General features: G+C 43.5%; 1 protein-coding gene across 1 annotated transcript in view; it reads right to left on the bottom strand.

Moving 5' to 3' along the window:
* The window catches only part of LOC121566852 (SR-related and CTD-associated factor 4), a 70,344-nt gene that overhangs the window by 25,577 nt on the left and 24,997 nt on the right, over nucleotides 1–19,770 (bottom strand). Inside the window, exons 8-12 of the mRNA XM_041876737.2 lie at nucleotides 18,935–19,143; nucleotides 18,732–18,832; nucleotides 18,387–18,500; nucleotides 11,052–11,208; nucleotides 8,904–9,007 (exon numbers count right to left, since the gene is read on the bottom strand). Of these exons, the coding sequence (XP_041732671.1) occupies nucleotides 8,904–9,007; nucleotides 11,052–11,208; nucleotides 18,387–18,500; nucleotides 18,732–18,832; nucleotides 18,935–19,143 (685 nt within the window). The remainder of the gene's footprint in view (nucleotides 1–8,903; nucleotides 9,008–11,051; nucleotides 11,209–18,386; nucleotides 18,501–18,731; nucleotides 18,833–18,934; nucleotides 19,144–19,770) is intronic.

The following is a 19,770-nucleotide window of genomic DNA, read 5'->3' as shown; positions in this document are numbered from 1 at the left end:
TCATTTCAGGGTTTTTTTTATACACTTGCAAAAATGTCTAAAAACCTGTTTTTGCTTTGTCGTTATGGGGTATTGTGTGTAGATTGATGAGGGGGAAAAATCAATTTAATCCATTTTAGAATAAGGCTGTAACGTAACAAAATGTGGAAAAGGGGAAGGGGTCTGAATACTTTCCGAATGCACTCACTCACTGACTGTCTGTACATACACACACATATACACACAACCAGTCAAAAGTTTGGACCCACCTACTCATTCAAGGGTTTTTCTTTATTTTTACTATTTTCTACATTGTAGAATAATAGTGAAGACATCAAAACTATGAAATAACACATATGGAATCATGTAGTACCCAAAAAAAAAGTGTTAAACAAATCAAAATATATTGTATATTTGAGATTCTTCAAATAGCCACCCTTTGCCTTGATGACAGCTTTGCACACTCTTGGCATTCTCTCAACCAGCTTCATGAGGTAGTCACCTGGAATGCATTTCAATTAACAGGTGTGCCTTCTTAAAAGTTAATTTGTGGAATTTCTTTCCTTCTTAATGTGTTTGAGCCAATCAGTTGTGTTGTTACAAGGTAGGGGTGGTATAATATAATAATAATATGCCATTTAGCAGACACTTTTATCCAAAGCGACTTAGTCATGCGTGCATACATTTTTGTGTATGGGTGGTCCCGGGGATCGAACCCACTACCTTGGCGTTACAAGCGCCGTGCTCTACCAGCTGAGCTACAGTATACAGAAGATAGCCCTATTTGGTAAAAGACCAAGTCCATACTATGGCAAGAACAGATCAAATAAGCAAAGAGAAATGACAGTCTATCATTACTTTAAGACATGAAGGTCAGTCAATACAGAACATTTCAAGAACTTTGAAAGTTTCAAGTGCAGTCGCAAAAACCATCAAGCGCTATGATGAAACTGGCTCTCATGAGGACCACCACAGGAATGGAAGACCCAGAGTTACCTCTGCTGCAGAGGATAAGTTCATTAGAGTTACCAGCCTCAGAAATTCAAGTAACACACACATTTCAACATCAACTGTTCAGAGGGGAATGTGTGAATCAGGCATTCATGGTCGAATTGCTGCAAATAAACCACTACTAAAGGACACCAATAACAAGAAGAGACCTGCTTGGACCAAGAAACACAAGCAATGGACATTAAACCGGTGGAAATTTGTCCTTTGGTCTGGGGTCCAAATTGGAGATTTTTGGTTCCAACCGCCGTGTCTTTGTGAGACGCGGTGTGGGTGAACGGATTATCTCCTCATGTGTAGTTCCCACTGTAAAGCATGGAGGAGGTGGTGTTATGGTGTGGGGTTGCTTTGCTGTTAACAGTGTCTGATTTATTTAGAATTCAAGGCACACTTAACCAGCATGGCTACCACAGCATTCTGCAGTGAAACGCCATCCAATCTGGTTTGGGCTTAGTGGGAATATCATTTGTTTTTCAACAGGACAATGACCCAACACACCTCCAGGCTGTGTAAGGGCTATTTTACCAAGAAGGAGAGTGATGGAGTGCTGCATCAGATGACCTGGCCTCCACAATCCCCCGACCTCAACCCAATTGAGATGGTTTGGGATGAGTCGGACGGCAGAGTGAAGGAAAAGCAGCCAACAAGTGCTCAGCATATGTGGGAACTCCTTCAAGACTGTTGGAAAAACATACCAGGTGAAGCTGGTTGAGAGGCAAAGAACCTCAAATATAACATTGTTTAACACTTTTTTGGTTACTACATGATTCCATATGTGTTATTTCATAGTTTTGATGTCTTCACTATTATTCTACAATGTAGAAAACAGTAAAAAAGAAAAACCCTGGAATGAGTAGGTGTGTCCAAACTTTTGACTGGTATTGTATACACACACAATATATATACACACACACATACATATATATATACACACACACACATATACAGTGGGGGAAAAAAAAGTATTTAGTCAGCCACCAATTGTGCAAGTTCTCCCACTTAAAAAGATGAGAGGCCTGTAATTTTCATCATAGGTACACGTCAACTATGACAGACAAAATGAGAATTTTTTTTCCAGAAAATCACATTGTAGGATTTTTAATGAATTTATTTGTAAATTATGGTGGAAAATAAGTATTTGGTCAATAACAAAAGTTTCTCAATACTTTGTTATATACCCTTTGTTGGCAATGACACAGGTCAAACGTTTTCTGTAAGTCTTCACAAGGTTTTCACACACTGTTGCTGGTATTTTGGCCCATTCCTCCATGCAGATCTCCTCTAGAGCAGTGATGTTTTGGGGCTGTCGCTGGGCAACACGGACTTTCAACTCCCTCCAAAGATTTTCTATGGGGTTGAGATCTGGAGACTGGCTAGGCCACTCCAGGACCTTGAAATGCTTCTTACGAAGCCACTCCTTTGTTGCCCGGGCGGTGTGTTTGGGATCATTGTCATGCTGAAAGACCCAGCCACGTTTCATCTTCAATGCCCTTGCTGATGGAAGGAGGTTTTCACTCAAAATCTCACGATACATGGCCCCATTCATTCTTTCCTTTACACGGATCAGTCGTCCTGGTCCCTTTGCAGAAAAACAGCCCCAAAGCATGATGTTTCCACCCCCATGCTTCACAGTAGGTATGGTGTTCTTTGGATGCAACTCAGCATTCTTTGTCCTCCAAACACGACGAGTTGAGTTTTTACCAAAAAGTTATATTTTGGTTTCATCTGATCATATGACATTCTCCCAATCCTCTTCTGGATCATCCAAATGCACTCTAGCAAACTTCAGATGGGCCTGGACATGTACTGGCTTAAGCAGGGGACACGTCTGGCACTGCAGGATTTGAGTCCCTGGCGGCGTAGTGTGTTACTGATGGTAGGCTTTGTTACTTTGGTCCCAGCTCTCTGCAGGTCATTCACTAGGTCCCCCCCGTGTGGTTCTGGGATTTTTGCTCACCGTTCTTGTGATCATTTTGACCCCACAGGGTGAGATCTTGCGTGGAGCTCCAGATCGAGGGAGATTATCAGTGGTCTTGTATGTCTTCCATTTCCTAATAATTGCTCCCACAGTTGATTTCTTCAAACCAAGCTGCTTACCTATTGCAGATTCAGTCTTCCCAGCCTGGTGCAGGTCTACAATTTTGTTTCTGGTGTCCTTTGACAGCTCTTCGGTCTTGGCCATAGTGGAGTTTGGAGTGTGACTGTTTGAGGTTGTGGACAGGTGTCTTTTATACTGATAAGTTCAAACAGGTGCCATTAATACAGGTAACGAGTGGAGGACAGAGGAGCCTCTTAAAGAAGAAGTTACAGGTCTGTGAGAGCCAGAAATCTTGCTTGTTTGTAGGTGACCAAATACTTATTTTCCACCATAATTTGCAAATAAATTCATTAAAAATCCTACAATGTGATTTTCTGGATTACAGGCCTCTCTCATCTTTTTAAGTGGGAGAACTTGCACAATTGGTGGCTGACTAAATACTTTTTTCCCCCACTGTGTGTGTGTGTGTGTGTGTGTGTGTGTGTGTGTATATATATATATATGAATACTTTCCAAATGCACTGTGTGTATGTGTGTTACACACACACACACAGTGCATTCGGAAAGTATTCAGACCCCTTGACTTTTTCCACATCTTGTTACTTTACAGCCTTATTCTAAAATTGATTAAATACATGTTTTTTCTCATCAGTCTACACAAAACACCCCATCATGACAAAGCAAAAACAGGTTTTAGAAAGTTTTGCAAATATATTACACATAAAAAACAGATACCTTATTTACATAAATATTCAGACCCTTTGCTATGAGACACACGAAATTGAGCTCAGGTGCATCCTGTTTCCATTCATCGCCCTTGAGATGTTTCTACAACTTGGAGCCCACCTGTGGTAAACTCAATTGATTGGACATGATTTGGAAAAGCACACACCTGTCTTTATATGGTCCCACAGTTAACAGTGCATGTCAGAGCAAAACCCAAGCCATGAGGTCGAAGGAATTGTCCGTAGAGCTCCGAGACAGGATTGTGTCGAGGCACAGATCTGGGGAAGGGTACCATAACATTTCTGCAGCATTGAAGGTCCCCAAGAACACAGTGGGTCTGAATACTTTCCGAATGCACTGTATTAAGGAATGTGCAACAGGTGGTTCCTTCAAATGGGATCAACTCAAACAGAAACATATTTTTAAGTTCTGGGTTAAGTGAGAGTCAAATGTTCAGCTGGTTTAATAATCTTCATGATAGCATAGCTCATTTTGCCTCCGTCATGCTAGTAAGTACAGTGAGGGAAAAAAGTATTTGATCCCCTGCTGATTTTGTACGTTTGCCCACTGACAAAGACATGATCAGTCTATAATTTTAACGGTTAGGGTTAGGTTAAGGGTTAGGGTTAACCCTAACCCTATCAATGCCCTGGCTGAGGGAAGGAGGTTCTCACCCAAGATCTGACGGTACATGGCCCCGTCCATCTTCCCTTTGATGCGGTGAAGTTGTCCTGTTCCCTTAGCAGAAAAACACCCCCAAAGCATAATGTTTCCACCTCCATGTTTGACATTTACATTTTTACATTTTAGTCATTTAGCAGACGCTCTTATCCAGAGCGACTTACAGGAGCAATTAGGGTTAAGTGCCTTGCTCAAGGGCACAGACAGATTTTTCACCTAGTCGGCTCGGGGATTAGAACCAGCGACCTTTCGGTTACCGGCACAACGCTCTTAACCACTAAGCTACCTGCCGCACACATCTCAGGAGGGATTTTGTCCCACTCCTCTTTGCAGATCTTCTCCAAGTCATTAAGGTTTCGAGGCTGACGTTTGGCAACTCGAACCTTCAGCTCCCTCCACAGATTTTCTATTGGATTAAGGTCTGGAGACTGGCTAGGCCACTCCAGGACCTTAATGTGCTTCTTCTTGAGCCACTCCTTTGTTGCCTTGGCCATGTGTTTTGGGTCATTGTCATGCTGGAATACCCATCCACAACCTATTTTCAATGCCCTGGCTGAGGGAAGGAGGTTCTCACCCAAGATTTGACGGTACATGGCCCCGTCCATCGTCCCTTTGATGCGGTGAAGTTGTCCTGTCCCCTTAGCAGAAAAACACCCCCAAAGCATAATGTTTCCACCTCCATGTTTGACGGTGGGGATGGTGTTCTTGGGGTCATAGGCAGCATTCCTCCTCCTCCAAACATGGCGAGTTGAGTTGATGCCAAAGAGCTCAATTTTGGTCTCATCTGACCACAACACTTTCACCCAGTTCTCCTCTGAATTATTTTGATGTTCATTGGCAAACTTCAAACGGGCCTGTATATGTGCTTTCTTGAGCAGGGGGACCTTGCGGGCGCTGCAGGATTTCAGTCCTTCACGGCGTAGTGTGTTACCAATTGTTTTCTTGGTGTCTATGGTCCCAGCTGCCTTGAGATCATTGACAAGATCCTCCCGTGTAGTTCTGGGCTGATTCCTCACCGTTCTCATGATCATTGCAACTCCACGAGGTGAGATCTTGCATGGAGCCCCAGGCCGAGGGAGATTGACAGTTATTTTGTGTTTCTTCCATTTGCGAATAATCGCACCAACTGTTGTCACCTTCTCACCAAGCTGCTTGGCGATGGTCTTGTAGCCCATTGCAGCCTTGTGTAGGTCTACAACCTTGTCCCTGACATCCTTGGAGAGCTCTTTGGTCTTGGCCATGGTGGAGAGTTTGGAATCTGATTGATTGATTGCTTCTGTGGACAGGTGTCTTTTATACAGGTAACAAGCTGAGATTAGGAGCACTCCCTTTAAGAGTGTGCTCCTAATCTCAGCTCAGTTACCTGTATAAAAGACACCTGGGAGCCAGAAATCTTTCTGATTGAGAGGGGGTCAAATACTTATTTCCCTCATTAAAATGCAAATCAATTTATAACATTTTTGACATGCGTTTTTCTGGATTTTGTTGTTGTTATTCTGTCTCTCACTGTTCAAATAAACCTACCATTAAAATTATAGACTGATCATTTCTTTGTCAGTGGGCAAACGTACAAAATCAGCAGAGGATCAAATACTTTTTTCCCTCACTGTATATTCAAACTTAGTGGACATCTGTACCAACATGCAGGCTTCTCAACCTGTCCATTACAGAATGGTGCAATTGTCACAGTCACGAGTCCTCTGAGTCTCAGAATTACATTCTGTTCAAACCAATGTCAGTCAAATTAGTATGTCACAATATTTGTCTTGAAAAGAAAAAGCATAAGAACTTTGAACAGCAGCTGATATTGATATGGTGAAAAAATCAATAATTGAGAGAGAGCCAAACACCATGTGGTACCAGCAAAAAATGGTAGGAAACTCCATATTCCAAACTCATATCAGCTTCATAAATGGTTTCTTTTTATGCAACTGTTTTCATCTGTATCAATGACCAATGCGTCCCTACTAGTGGTGTGAAGGTCTAAACGAAATTTGGAACCTTAACGTTAAGAAAAGTCCCGGAAAAACGATATTAACATCACAGTAGTTATCACAAAACATTATTTTCCATGTTATAGGCTAACTGGACGATAGGCTATAAAAAGGTCTGGGTTGTGTAATTTAAATAAAACCTGAGAGGAAGAGGCGAACTTTAGGCTACTTTGGTGAATTTGCAAGACATTGCGAGATACAGATAACGGTTGTTTCTCCTGTCCCATCCTCTCTCTCGTCTGCTCTCGCTCTTCGCTAACGATGTGTGTTCAGTCTTTGGTCTGTTTCGTGTAGAATATCTTGGCCTGTTCACTGATGATAGGCTCTGCTTTACTGAAGTTGCGAGACATTGCCGATCGATAGGCCTAGTGCAGGGTTCTGACTGTCTGTCTGGTGGCTGACCTGCCTATACTGATAGATAGGCCTAGTGCAGGGTTCTGACTGTCTGGTGGCCGACCTGCCTATACTGATAGATAAGCCTAGTGCAGGGTTCTGTCTGCCTGATGGCCGACCTGCCTATACTGATAGATAAGCCTAGTGCAGGGTTCTGTCTGTCTGGTGGCTGACCTGCCTATACTGATAGATAGGCCTAGTGCAGGGTTCTGTCTGCCTGATGGCCGACCTGCCTATACTGATAGATAAGCCTAGTGCAGGGTTCTGTCTGCCTGGTGGCCGACCTGCCTATACTGATAGATAAGCCTAGTGCAGGGTTCTGTCTGCCTGATGGCCGACCTGCCTATACTGTGCCCCTCCCCTCTCGCTGTCCTTCGCCAGCTCGCTATGAAAGACGTGAGTTTGTGTTCTAGGAAGTACAGCAACTAATCAGTCACGTCCATTCCAAAAATACTGAATCTTAGGAGTCTATTCCTTGCGGAATCAAATCTTGACACTCGGAAATGGGAGTCCACGCCGGTAGTCAATCAATTAATTATTTTGGAGATGATGCTCCACCACTACGTCAGCGTCGTTAACAGACGGGAAAATGGCAGAGAAAGACAGGCGACATCAGTGAAGTCCCGTATGGCAATACTTTGACAAGTTAAATCAGAAGGAAATCCAAACTTTGCGAGGTGGACTTGAGGTACAGTAATGGTTGTACAGGTGCAATCCTTAACCCTCTGAATAGGGACGCACCGTGAAACCGAAACCGTTGCTGGCAGCAGCGCAGCTGCATTGAGAATTCACGTGGAATTGTATGCATTTTATTGGAAAACCGATACAAAAAACTGCCATTTAAACATTAACAAAAAAATAAATAATGAATTTGTCACATCCCTAGATCCTCCCTAATATCTTACTATCAGGGTATATCAGGAAGGCACCTTTCTGACGAGACGAGTTGCCTTCCATTTATTGGTGAGTCATTGTGAAACTCAGTAAAAGGCGTCATGTAGACAGAAACTGGATCCTTGCATTCAGACTGGTTGACTTACTACAGGAGGAAAACTAGACATCATCCTTACAATGTGGACCTTTGTTTTTATATTAGGTGATGTACTGAGGTGAGTGAATACCTTTGAAATACTAGTCACCCAAGCCATGATACAACTAAATCGCTTTTTATTGATCCACTTTCTCACATTGTTGCATTTGTGTTAAGGAAAAGTATATGCATTTATATACCAATACTTATAAAACCTGCAATTTTAATAAAATAAGGGCACAAACTAAGGCACAAAACATTTGGATAAAATCTGTTTCCCAAGAGAAGAGATCGTGAGGTATTATGTTGAGACAGAACACACAGACTGGTGTGTTTCATTGGGACCCTGCCGTCTGTGGTGTGTTTCATTGGGACCCTGCCGTCTGTGTTGTGTTTCATTGGGACCCTGCTGTCTGTGCTGTGTTTCATTGGGACCCTGCCGTCTGTGTTGTGTTTCATTGGGACCCTGCCGTCTGTGTTGTGTTTCATTGGGACCCTGCCGTCTGTGGTGTGTTTCATTGGGACCCTGCTGTCTGTGCTGTGTTTCATTGGGACCCTGCTGTCTGTGGTGTGTTTCATTGGGACCCTGCTGTCTGTGGTGTGTTTCATTGGGACCCTGCTGTCTGTGTTGTGTTTCATTGGGACCCTGCCGTCTGTGTTGTGTTTCATTGGGACCCTGCCGTCTGTGGTGTGTTTCATTGGGACCCTGCTGTCTGTGCTGTGTTTCATTGGGACCCTGCTGTCTGTGGTGTGTTTCATTGGGACCCTGCTGTCTGTGGTGTGTTTCATTGGGACCCTGCCGTCTGTGTTGTGTTCCATTGGGCCCCTGTAGTGGGTGGTGTGTTTCATTGGGACCCTGCTGTCTGTGTTGTGTTTCATTGGGACCCTGCTGTCTGTGTTGTGTTTCATTGGGCCCCTGCCGTCTGTGTTGTGTTCAATTGGGCCCCCTGTAGTGGGTGTTGTGTTCCATTGGGACCATGCTGTCTGTGGTGTGTTTCATTGGGCCCCTGCCGTCTGTGTTGTGTTCCATTGGGCCCCCTGTAGTGGGTGTTACCTGTACGTGGGCGATGGCAGCTCCCTCTGTCTCCATGCAGTCCACTCCTCCTCCGTTGTTCAACCCTCCTGGTTTAGTGAGCTCCTTCACATCATCTCCCCACTCTGAAGAACAGACCAATGAATCAAATCAGGGATAATAATACACTAGCAATGTAGAGATACATTGCATTCGGGAAGTATTCAGACCCCACATACTTTTTCAACATTTTGTTACGTTACAGCCTTATTCTAAAATGGTTTAAATTGTTTGTTTCCACTCATCAATCTACACACAATACCCCATAATGACAAAGTCAAAAACAATTTTTTGAAATGTTAGCAAATTAATAAAATAAAAACTGAATTTACATAAGTATTCAGAACCTTTACTCAGTACTTTGTTGAAGCACTTTGGCAGCGATTACAGCCTTGAGTCTTCTTGGGTATGACGCTACAAGCTTGGCACACATGTATTTGGAGAGTTTCTCCCATTCTTCTTTGGAGATCCTCTCAAGCTCTGTCAGGTTGGATGGGGAGCGTCGCTGCACAGCTACTTTCAGGTCTCTCCAGAGATGTTCGATCGGGTTCAAGTCCGGGCTCTGGCTGGGCCACTCAAGGACATTCAGAGACTTGTCCCGAAGCCACTCCTGCGTTGTCTTGGCTGTTTGCTTAGGGTCGTTGTCCTGTTAGGTGAACCTTTGCCCGAGTTTGAGGTCCTGAGCGCTCGGGAGTAGGTTTTCATCAAATATCTCTGTACTTTGCTCCGTTCATCTTTCCCTCGATCCGGACTAGTCTCCCAGTCCCTGCCGCTGACAAACATCCCCACAGCATGATTTCCTCCACCACCATGCTTCACCGTAGGGTGGTGCCTGGTTTCCTCCAGACGTGATGCTTGACATTCAGGCCAAAGAGTTCAATTTTTGTTTCATCAGACCAGAGAATTTAGTTTCTCATGGTCTGAGAATCCTTTAGGTGCCTTTTGGCAAACTCCAAGCGGGCTGTCATGTGCCTTTTACTGAGGCGTGGCTTCCGTCTGGCCACTCTATCATAAAGGCCTGATTGGTGGAGTGCTGCAGAGATGGTTGTCCTTCTGGAAGGTTCTCCCATCTCCACAGAGGAACTCTGAAGCTCTGACAAAGTGACCATCGGGTTCTTGGTCACCTCCCTGACTAAGGCCCTTCTCCCCCGATTGCTCAGTTTGGCCTGGCGGCCAGCTCTAGGAAGAGCCATGGTGGTTCCAACCAGACTTCTTCCATTTAACAATGATGGAGGCCACTGTGTTCTTGGGGACCTTCAATGCTGCATAAATGTTTTGGTACCCTTCCCCAGATCTGTGCCTCGACACAATCCTGTCTCGGAGCTCTACGGACAATTCCTTCGACCTCATGGCTTGGTATTTGCTCTGACATGCACGGTCAACTGTGGGACCTTATATAGACAGGTGTGTGCCTTTCCAAATCATGTCCAATCAATTGAATTTACCACAGGTGGACTCCAATCAAGTTGTAAAAACATCAAGGATAATCAATGGATACAGGATTCACCAGAGCTAAATTTCGAGTCTCATAGCAAAAGGTCTGAATACTTATGTAAATAAGGTATTTCAGTTTTTTATTTGTAATACATTTGCAAAACTTTCTACAAACCGGTTTTCGCTTTGTCATTATGGGGTATTGTATGTAGATTGATGAGGATTATTATTTTTTGATCCATTTTAGAATACGGCTGCCGTAACAAAATATGGAAAAAGTGAAGAGGTATGAATACTTTCCGAATGCACTGTAGATATAACCTAAAGCCGTGTCCAATACCTCTGACTTAAAGACTTTCTCCAGACCACTTTACCTAACCAGGAAAACCTAGTTATAGCCAGTTATAGGCTGGGTTTTTAGTAGCCAAGTTGCGAGTTCAGGAAAAACTCCAGGCCCCAATAATTCCACATCTAGATAGAGGGTGAATCTCAACGGTCTTCCTTGATTCCTCGCATCCTCCTCCCTCACCTATTCCTCCTTAAATTGCATTGGAGGAGAAGGTCTGAGGAGAGGAACCAGAAATCTTCTTCTCCAATGCACTTTGAGAAGGAGGTGAGGAATCAAGGCAAGACAATTGAGACTCACCCACAGCAGACAGTGGTAGAGGTTGTGGAACATAGAAGTCAGATGTTTACCTGGACAGAGTGTGTCTGAGTCCAGCATGCCTCCCTCTCTGTAGCCCTCCAGCTCCTCCATCTTCACCTTGCTCCAGGGGATGTAGGTGACGCCTCGCTCCACGTCCCAGAACTTCTTATGGGTCGCCTTTATACCCTTGTTCAAGGCCCACGCAATCTACACACAAATGCAATATCCTTAGGTTAAGTAAAAATAAAGTGTTTTAAATAACTGTGTGTGCTGCCTGTACACTGTAGTTCGATGTTATGAGGCTACCAGACAGTAGTGCTGCACGGTACCGAAACTTCAGTACTTTTTCCCGATACTAGAACATGAAAAACAGTTCGGTACAAGAATGGGTTACTTTCGGTACTTCTGTCAAATGTGTCTCAAGTCGTATATGGATTGCGAGGATGAAGTCTGTCTAGTAATTTGTCTAAATCTTCTCAAGGGGGCAGTAGTAAGCTAGCCAGGATACTTGTCTTCTCAGGGGGGGCAGTCGTAACCTAGCCAGGATACTTGTCTTCTCAGGGGGGACAGTCGTAACCTAGCCAGGATACTTGTCTTCTCAGGGGGGGCAGTCGTAACCTAGCCAGGATACTTGTCTTCTCAGGGGGGCAGTAGTAAGCTAGCCAGGCTACTTGTCTTCTCGGGGGGGGCAGTAGTAAGCTAGCCAGGCTACTTGTCTTCTCAGGGGGGCAGTCGTAACCTAGCCAGGATACTTGTCTTCTCAGGGGGGCAGTCGTAACCTAGCCAGGATACTTGTCTTCTCAGGGGGGCAGTCGTAACCTAGCCAGGCTACTTGTCTTCTCAGGGGGGGCAGTCGTAACCTAGCCAGGCTACTTGTCTTCTCAGGGGGGCAGTAGTAAGCTAGCCAGGATACTTGTCTTCTCAGGGGGCAGTAGTAAGCTAGCCAGGATACTTGTCTTCTCAGGGGGCAGTCGTAACCTAGCCAGGATACTTGTCTTCTCAGGGGGGGCAGTCGTAACCTAGCCAGGCTACTTGTCTTCTCAGGGGGGCAGTCGTAACCTAGCCAGGATACTTGTCTTCTCAGGGGGGCAGTAGTAAGCTAGCCAGGATACTTGTCTTCTCAGGGGGGCAGTCGTAACCTAGCCAGGATACTTGTCTTCTCAGGGGGGCAGTCGTAACCTAGCCAGGATACTTGTCTTCTCGGGGGGGGGCAGTCGTAACCTAGCCAGCGCGAGCCACTTTTGAGAAGCAAGGGAGAGGAGAGAAAATGCAGACAGCTTCCTCTAACGAAAACATCATACCTCCACGCCCGCAGCTTGTTGACAAAACTGGCTCCAGAAGTAAACTATGCGAGTACTTTACTTACAGAGCAGATGAGGGCCAGCCCACCGAAACAACTAAGCAAAAGGTGTTACAAAGCAGTGCAAGGGTGGTTTTAGTGACAATGACATGAACATATATTCAGCATGACATTCATGTGAGCATTATAATATGATTACAACCCAAAAGTAAATGTGAAATACACTCAATTTATATATAACAATATATTATGACTACTTCCTGTTTGTCTGGGTTTGCTAGCAGTAGCCAGCCAGCACCGCTGGCAGATCATTGCACCATGGGAGGTGAAATGCACTCTGGGAATCGTAGTATGCTGTGTAAAATCCATTGTATTTATATGGTGTGTAGACTATTGCAATATAGAAGCTTCAGAAATGAGCTTCAAAGTGTTTGTCATTTTGGAAGTAAACTATTAATTTAATACATTAAATAATTTAGCTGTAAAGAAAAATGAATTATTGGTCTAATGAATGTAATTTCACCCAATATGTCCATTATTTAGCAAATTAACCCTGTTACACTACATGGCCAAAACACCCCATGTGAACACCCCTTCAAATTAGTGGATTCAGCTATTTCAGTCACACCCGTTGCTGACAGGTGTATAAAATCGAGCACACAATCTCCATAGACAAACAATGGCCCGTACTTAAGAGCTCAGTGAATTTCAACGTGGCACTGTCATAGGATGCCACCTTTCCAACAAATCAGTTTGTCACATTTCTGCCATGCTAGAGCTGCCCCGGTCAACTGTAAGTGTTGTTATTGTGAAGTGGAAACGTCTAGGAGCAACAACGGCTCAGCCATGAAGTGGTAGGCCAATACAAGCTCACAGAACGGGACCGTCGAGTGCTCAAGCGCGTAAAAATCGCCTGTCACCGGTTGCAACACTCACTACAGAGTTACAAACTGCCTCTGGAAGCAACGTCAGCACAAGAACTGTTCGTCTGGAGCTTCATGAAATGGGTTTCCATGGCCGTGCAGCCGCACACAAGCCTAAGATCATCTTGCGCAATGCCAAGCGTCGGCTGGAGTGGTGTAAAGCTCTCCGCCATTGGACTCTGGAGCAGTGGAAACGCGTTCTCTGGAGTAATTAATCACGCCTCACCATATGGCAGTCCAACGGACGAGTCTGGGTTTGGCAGATGGCAGGAGAATGTTACCTGTCCCTATACATAATGCCAACTGTAATCGAGTATAGTTTCGGTAGCGAGTATCGTTTCGGTATCGTAATACTAAACCTGGTATCAAAGTCTAAATTCTGGTATCATGACAACACTAGTTGCCTCTATACCTTTGTTCAAAGCCCACGCAATCTACACACACAATATATATTTAGGTTATACACTAAACAAACAGGGCTCTAAACCAATCTACATAAACACAATATCTTTAGGTTATACACTAAAACAACAAAATCTAACTTTTCCAGTTGATGGCACCAGCACATGATTTGGTCATACCAATTTTTTGGCAGAGGTAATGACCTGACCTGTGTCCCATAATGTACCTGCGTTCCAAACAGAGCCAGGCTAATAATGACTAGCCATCTTTTAAATTAGCATGCCCACGCCGGGCTTGACATTCAGGTAAATTTGCCAGTGGCACACTGGGCCAGTGTTAACTGGCCCGAATGAAAAGTATACTGTCCTGGGAAAGCAGATGATGTGCGCATCATTTAAATGTTATCTTTCATTTGCGGGACGATCGAGTAGCCTATAATGACCTACCCTCCATACACAAATAATTACATTTTAACTTGACAATATCATATTTACATTGATTGTTTGGAGGGAAAAAATGTAACCTTAGCGCAATCTCAAAAAGGGTGTTATTGTTAGCAATTTGGATCAGTTAGTCTACAGTTGTAGGGCCATATAAAATCTGTTCTATCTTTTGGTAAATTCAGTTTTTTCCCCAAGTTAGTTTTTCCAGGTTTCAGAGTTTCAGGTATTCACTCTCCAAATCTCACTTTTCTAATAGAAAAACGACCCACTAAAATGGGATGTTCTTAGGGCTGACCCCAATTAGTCGACTGTTTGGTCGTTAGGCTGTTGGTCGACCGAGATTGTTTTAGTCGAGAAGTAACAAATATACAGCTGTGGGAAAAATTTAAGAGACCACTGCAAATGTTTCTTAAATCAGCATCTCTACATGTATGACAGCCATTCCAGGGTCTGTTGAATTCCAACACAAGCACATCTCATTCTACTGAATTAGGTACTAATTAGGTGATCACATGAACCAAATCTTATTTAACGAGGAAAAGTATAAAAACCACTGCTGTGGTCATCACTATCCTCTTGCAATAGGACCAGCTGGATGGCAAAAACAGTGCTAATAGTACCTCAAAAGTAATATTAATCAGAAAGATAACTATTGACCATGCCAAAAGAGTTGAAAAGGAAAGTTTTGAGTGAGGAAAAGAAGGGGTCAATTCTGGCTTTACTGGCAGAGGGATACAGTGAGCGTCAGGTTGCTTCCATCCTTAAAATGTCAAAGACGGCGGTTCATAAGAACAAGGTCAAGCAGCAGACATTGGGGACAACAAAGCTACAGACCGGCAGAGGGCGAAAACAACTCTCTACTGACCGGGATGACCGCCAACTCATTCAAATGTCACTCAACAACCGTAGGATGACATCAAGTGACCTACAAAAAGAATGGCAAACGGCAGCTGGAGTGAAGTGCATGGCGAGGACGGTTCAAAACAGGCTCCTAGGGGCAGGGCTGAAGTCGTGCAAAGCTAGAAAAAAGCCCTTCATCAATGAGAAGCAAAGAAGAGCCAGGCTGAGGTTTGCAAAAGACCATAAGGATTGGACCGTAGAGGACTGGAGTAAGGTCATCTTCTCTGATGAGTCCAATTTTCAGCTTTGCCCAACACCTGGTCGTCTAATGGTTAGATGGAGACCTGGAGAGGCCTACAAGCCACAGTGTCTCGCACCCACTATGAAATTTGGTGGAGGATCGGTGATGATCTGGGGGTGCTTCAGCAAGGCTGGAATCGGGCAGATTTGTCTACATGAAGGACGCATGAATCAAGCCACGTACAAGGTTGTCCTGGAAGCAAACTTGCTTCCTTTTGCTCTGACATTGTTCCCCAACTCTGAGGATTGGATTTTCCCAGCAGGACAATGCGCCATGCCACACAGCCAGGTCAATCAAGGTGTGGATGGAGGACCACCAGATCAAGACCCTGTCATGGCCAGCCCAATCTCCAGACCTGAACCCCATTGAAAACTTCTGGAATGTCATCAAGAGGAAGATGGATGGTCACAAGCCATCAAACAAAGCCGAGCTGCTTGAATCTTTGCGCCAGGAGTGGCATAAAGTCACCCAACATTAATGTGAAAGACTGGTGGAGAGCATGCCAAGACGCATGAAAGCTGTGATTGAAAATCAGGGTTATTCCACCAAATATTGATTTCTGAACTCTTCCTAAGTTAAAACATTACTATTGTGTTGTTTACAAATGAACATGAACTAATTTTCTTTGCATTATTCGAGGTCTGACAACACAGCATCTTTTTTGTTATTTTGACCAGTTGTCATTTTCTGCAAATAAATGCTCTAAATGACAATATTTTTATTTGGAATTTGGGAGAAATGTTGTCAGTAGATTATAGAATAAAACAAAAATGTTATTTTTACCCAAACACATACCTATAAATAGTAAAACCAGAGAAACTGATAATTTTGCAGTGGTCTCAATTTTTTTCCACAGCTGTATATATATACCGTATTTTCCGCACTATAAGGCGAATGAATGGCCTATTTTAGAACTGTTTTCATATATAGGGCGCACCGGATTATAAGGCGCATAGAATAGAAGATACTGCAGTCAAACGTTTGACTGGGGTTGCGTTATGCATCCACTAGATGGAGCTGTGCTAAAGGGACTGTCAACAAAACAGTCAGATAAAGTCAAACTTTATTAAGCGTTCTGACAACAATTTTGGGGTCTTTATACACACACAAGTGGTGTGGGACTGTGAGTAAGCACAGTACAGGTGTTTACTGACTACGGTAGCCGTAATGCTGCAAGCGGTGCGGCTTTGTAGTTTACCAGTCGTACTGAAACATTTCATTATTATTAAATTGTTTTTATTGTTTTTTCATTCTGAAACATTTTGACAGAGCGCCTTGAGCGCCGTGTACAACCATTATGGATCAACCAATTAATCCATATATAAGGCGCTCCGGATTATAAGGCGCACTGTCGTTTTTTGAGAAAATTAAAGGCTTTTAAGTGCGCCTTATAGTGCGGAAAATACAGTATATATATTTGCGCCCATCTCAGTGAACTAATCCATTGCGGAGGCCTAGACTAAAAGCCAATATACGCTTCATTTGAAAATGTGGTCGGAGGCTCCATATGGAGGGTGTGACGCAACTGCGGAGCCTCCAGAGGCATGCAGAGGCCAAATTGAGCTCCGTACCGCATCACCATGCGCCTCTGTATAGCGCCGCATTGACATGATTGGTTGACGGTAGGTGGGGGCGGTACATCCTGTATAAACACAAACTCACTTCCTTGACAACAGCTCTGCTCTGCAAAGCGTAAGAGGTAGGAATGCCCCGACTTCTGCTGAGGCCATTCTTGCCCCGACTTCTGCTGAAGCCATTCTTGCCCTGACTTCTGCTGAAGCCATATCACCATAAATCCTGCATGGCCAATGCAGACGTTGGATTGACCATGCACCCAGATGCACAATGCACTTCTCTCTCCAGAATGTGCTCTCTCCCGCCAATTTATTGTTTCATAACTTCATTGTGTGAGTTGTTTGCGTTTGATTGTTAACGTATATCAATTCCCCATTAGATATATCACCAGTAGTACATTTTACATACATCCTATAATTTCTAATCTACAATGTTTGTTACTTTGGTTTGCATACCCATTGCTGTTTGAATAAGTCAACAAAAAAAGGCAATTGTGAACCACAAACTAACATGACCAGCTATATTTTTTTCATAAACCATGTTTCCATCCACAGTTATGCAAGAAAAATCATACTGTATAAAAAAAAATCACAACAGCTGTGATGGAAACAGGATGTTTGGGTAGCATTTTATAAATGCCTACAGATAATAATAATAATATAATATAATATGCCATTTAGCAGACGCTTTTATCCAAAGCGACTTACAGATAATTTGTTTGTTCAACATGGTGGGATCTTTTTGTGTCTGTAAAATTAATTGGCGGTGGAAACAAATATTGATATAATAACCATCACATCGAAGTAAACTTGGAGTCACGCGATATGGCGTGTGGTCCTCCCATTACGACTCGGGGAAACTATGCAGTTTATTAGGCTACAGATGAAATAAATTAGGATTAACGTCACAGGGTGATGAAAGTGCACAGTGATCTTGATGCTCCTTTACAATAAATATTGAGGTTCTTATTCTGGTGACATGATGATCGATGCTTGACTGCCTTTTGACCTAAATATTCTTGCTCTTATCCATAATAATCATCATGTAGACTAGCCTACCCACACTGCATCTGGGAGCTGTTGGCTAGAGTGCAGGTGCCAAGACCAAAGTAGGCACATTTGCTATTTAACACAACAGTTTTAGTGACAAAACTATCGTTAGGGTTGAAAACGCGATGGAAATATATTGAACTTTAGATTTTTATTCAGTACATGAAAACTTAAGCGGAAAAACGACGTTGTGTGCACTGATGTGGTTTAAACACCGGTGGGAAAATGCGCATATTTTCATTACGCGGATTCTAGAGTATTCGCATGAAAATACGTCGCCAATTGGATGGAAACCTAGCTACAGGCACCCTAGCAACGAATAACAAAATTGGTGTCGCACTGCCAAGTCAAAGCATCGCAAATGCGGGTGTTTCGGCCGCAGTTTGAGCCCTGAACAAGCTCCTGAAAGAGAGTAAATAATTTATTTAGCAGGTCCTCTTTGTAAAATCAGAATTTGTTATTTGACAGACTCACCTAGTTAAAAAAAAAAAAAAAAAAAAAAAAAAAAAAAAAAGGGTTGGTTTAACATAAATCAAATAAATCAAAAAGTACCTTAATGGCCTTCTGGTTGACCTTGAAGGATCCTCTGCTGAGTTTGTGTAGAGCTCTGTAGGCATCCTGCCTGTGGACCATCATTATGTAGGCACAGCCCCGAGGAGGGATCATCTGGAGGGGAGCGGGAGGTTGGTATTAGCTCCTAAGTTGTTCCTTTTCACCACAGCCTACTGTATTTTTTGAGGGTCAATCGCCCCCCCCCTATGTCCTATATATATATATATATATAGAGATCTCTCCTATTGGACTATTTCTTATGTGGCTCCAGTGAAAAGTAGCGCACTATTTAAAAAGGGAATTAGGGCGCCAGTGAGTATTGTAAGTGTCGGCCCTCATACTTACATTGATGGAGTCGATCTGTCCGAACTCCTCTAATAAAGACATGACGTCCTGCTGAGTGGTCTTCTTGTCAAGCTGGCCAACCCACAGAGTGGTGGTGCAAACTACACAACGAGGGAAACATTCAATATGGGCCCTGGTCAATAGTAGTAGAGAATAGGGTGCCATTTGGGACGCACTCCTTGTGTGTATCTGACAGTACGTACCACTGAGTGTCTGGCTCTTGATGCTGGGCAGACCTTTCTGTCTGCGTTCTTTGTCCTTCTCCCGCTCCTTCTCTCTCTCCTTCCTCTCCTGCGAGCGTGAGCGAGGGGAGTTCCAGCGACTTTCCCTGGAGCGGGACCCAGAGCGCTGTGACGAGTGTCGGGGCTTCCGGGAGGGAGAACCGGACCTGGACCTCTTTCTCCTGGGAGAACTGGAGAATTAAAATCAAATCTTATTTAAAGTGCATTTAAAATCGCAATGCACTTAAAAAAAGTAAAACAATCATATGGTGGACTAAAAGCTAAAACAGTGATATGGTGGACTAAAAGCCAAGCTAAAACAGTCATGTTTTGGACTAAAAGCCAAGCTAAAGCAGTCATATGGTGGACTAAAAGCCAAGCTAAAACAGTCATATGGTGGACTAAAAGCCAAGCTAAAACAGTCATATGGTGGACTAAAAGCCAAGCTAAAACAGTGATATGGTGGACTAAAAGCCAAGCTAAAACAGTCATTTGGTGGACTAAAAGCCAAGCAAAAACAGTCATATGGTGGACTAAAAGCCAAGCTAAAACAGTCATATGGTGGACTAAAAGCCAAGCTAAAACAGTCATATGGTGGACTAAAAGCCAAGCTAAAACAGTGATATGGTGGACTAAAAGCTAAAACAGTCATATGGTGGACTAAAAGCCAAGCTAAAATAGTGATATGGTGGACTAAAAGCCAAGCTAAAACAGTCATATGGTGGACTAAAAGCCAAGCTAAAACAGTAATATGGTGGACTAAAAGCCAAGCTAAAACAGTGATATGGTGGACTAAAAGTCAAGCTAAAACAGTAATA

The sequence above is a fragment of the Coregonus clupeaformis genome, chromosome 5 (assembly GCF_020615455.1).
Source record: "Coregonus clupeaformis isolate EN_2021a chromosome 5, ASM2061545v1, whole genome shotgun sequence".
NCBI lineage: Eukaryota > Metazoa > Chordata > Actinopteri > Salmoniformes > Salmonidae > Coregonus > Coregonus clupeaformis.
Note: the sequence above shows the minus strand (reverse complement) of the source record. Positions and strands in the feature narration are given on the sequence as shown.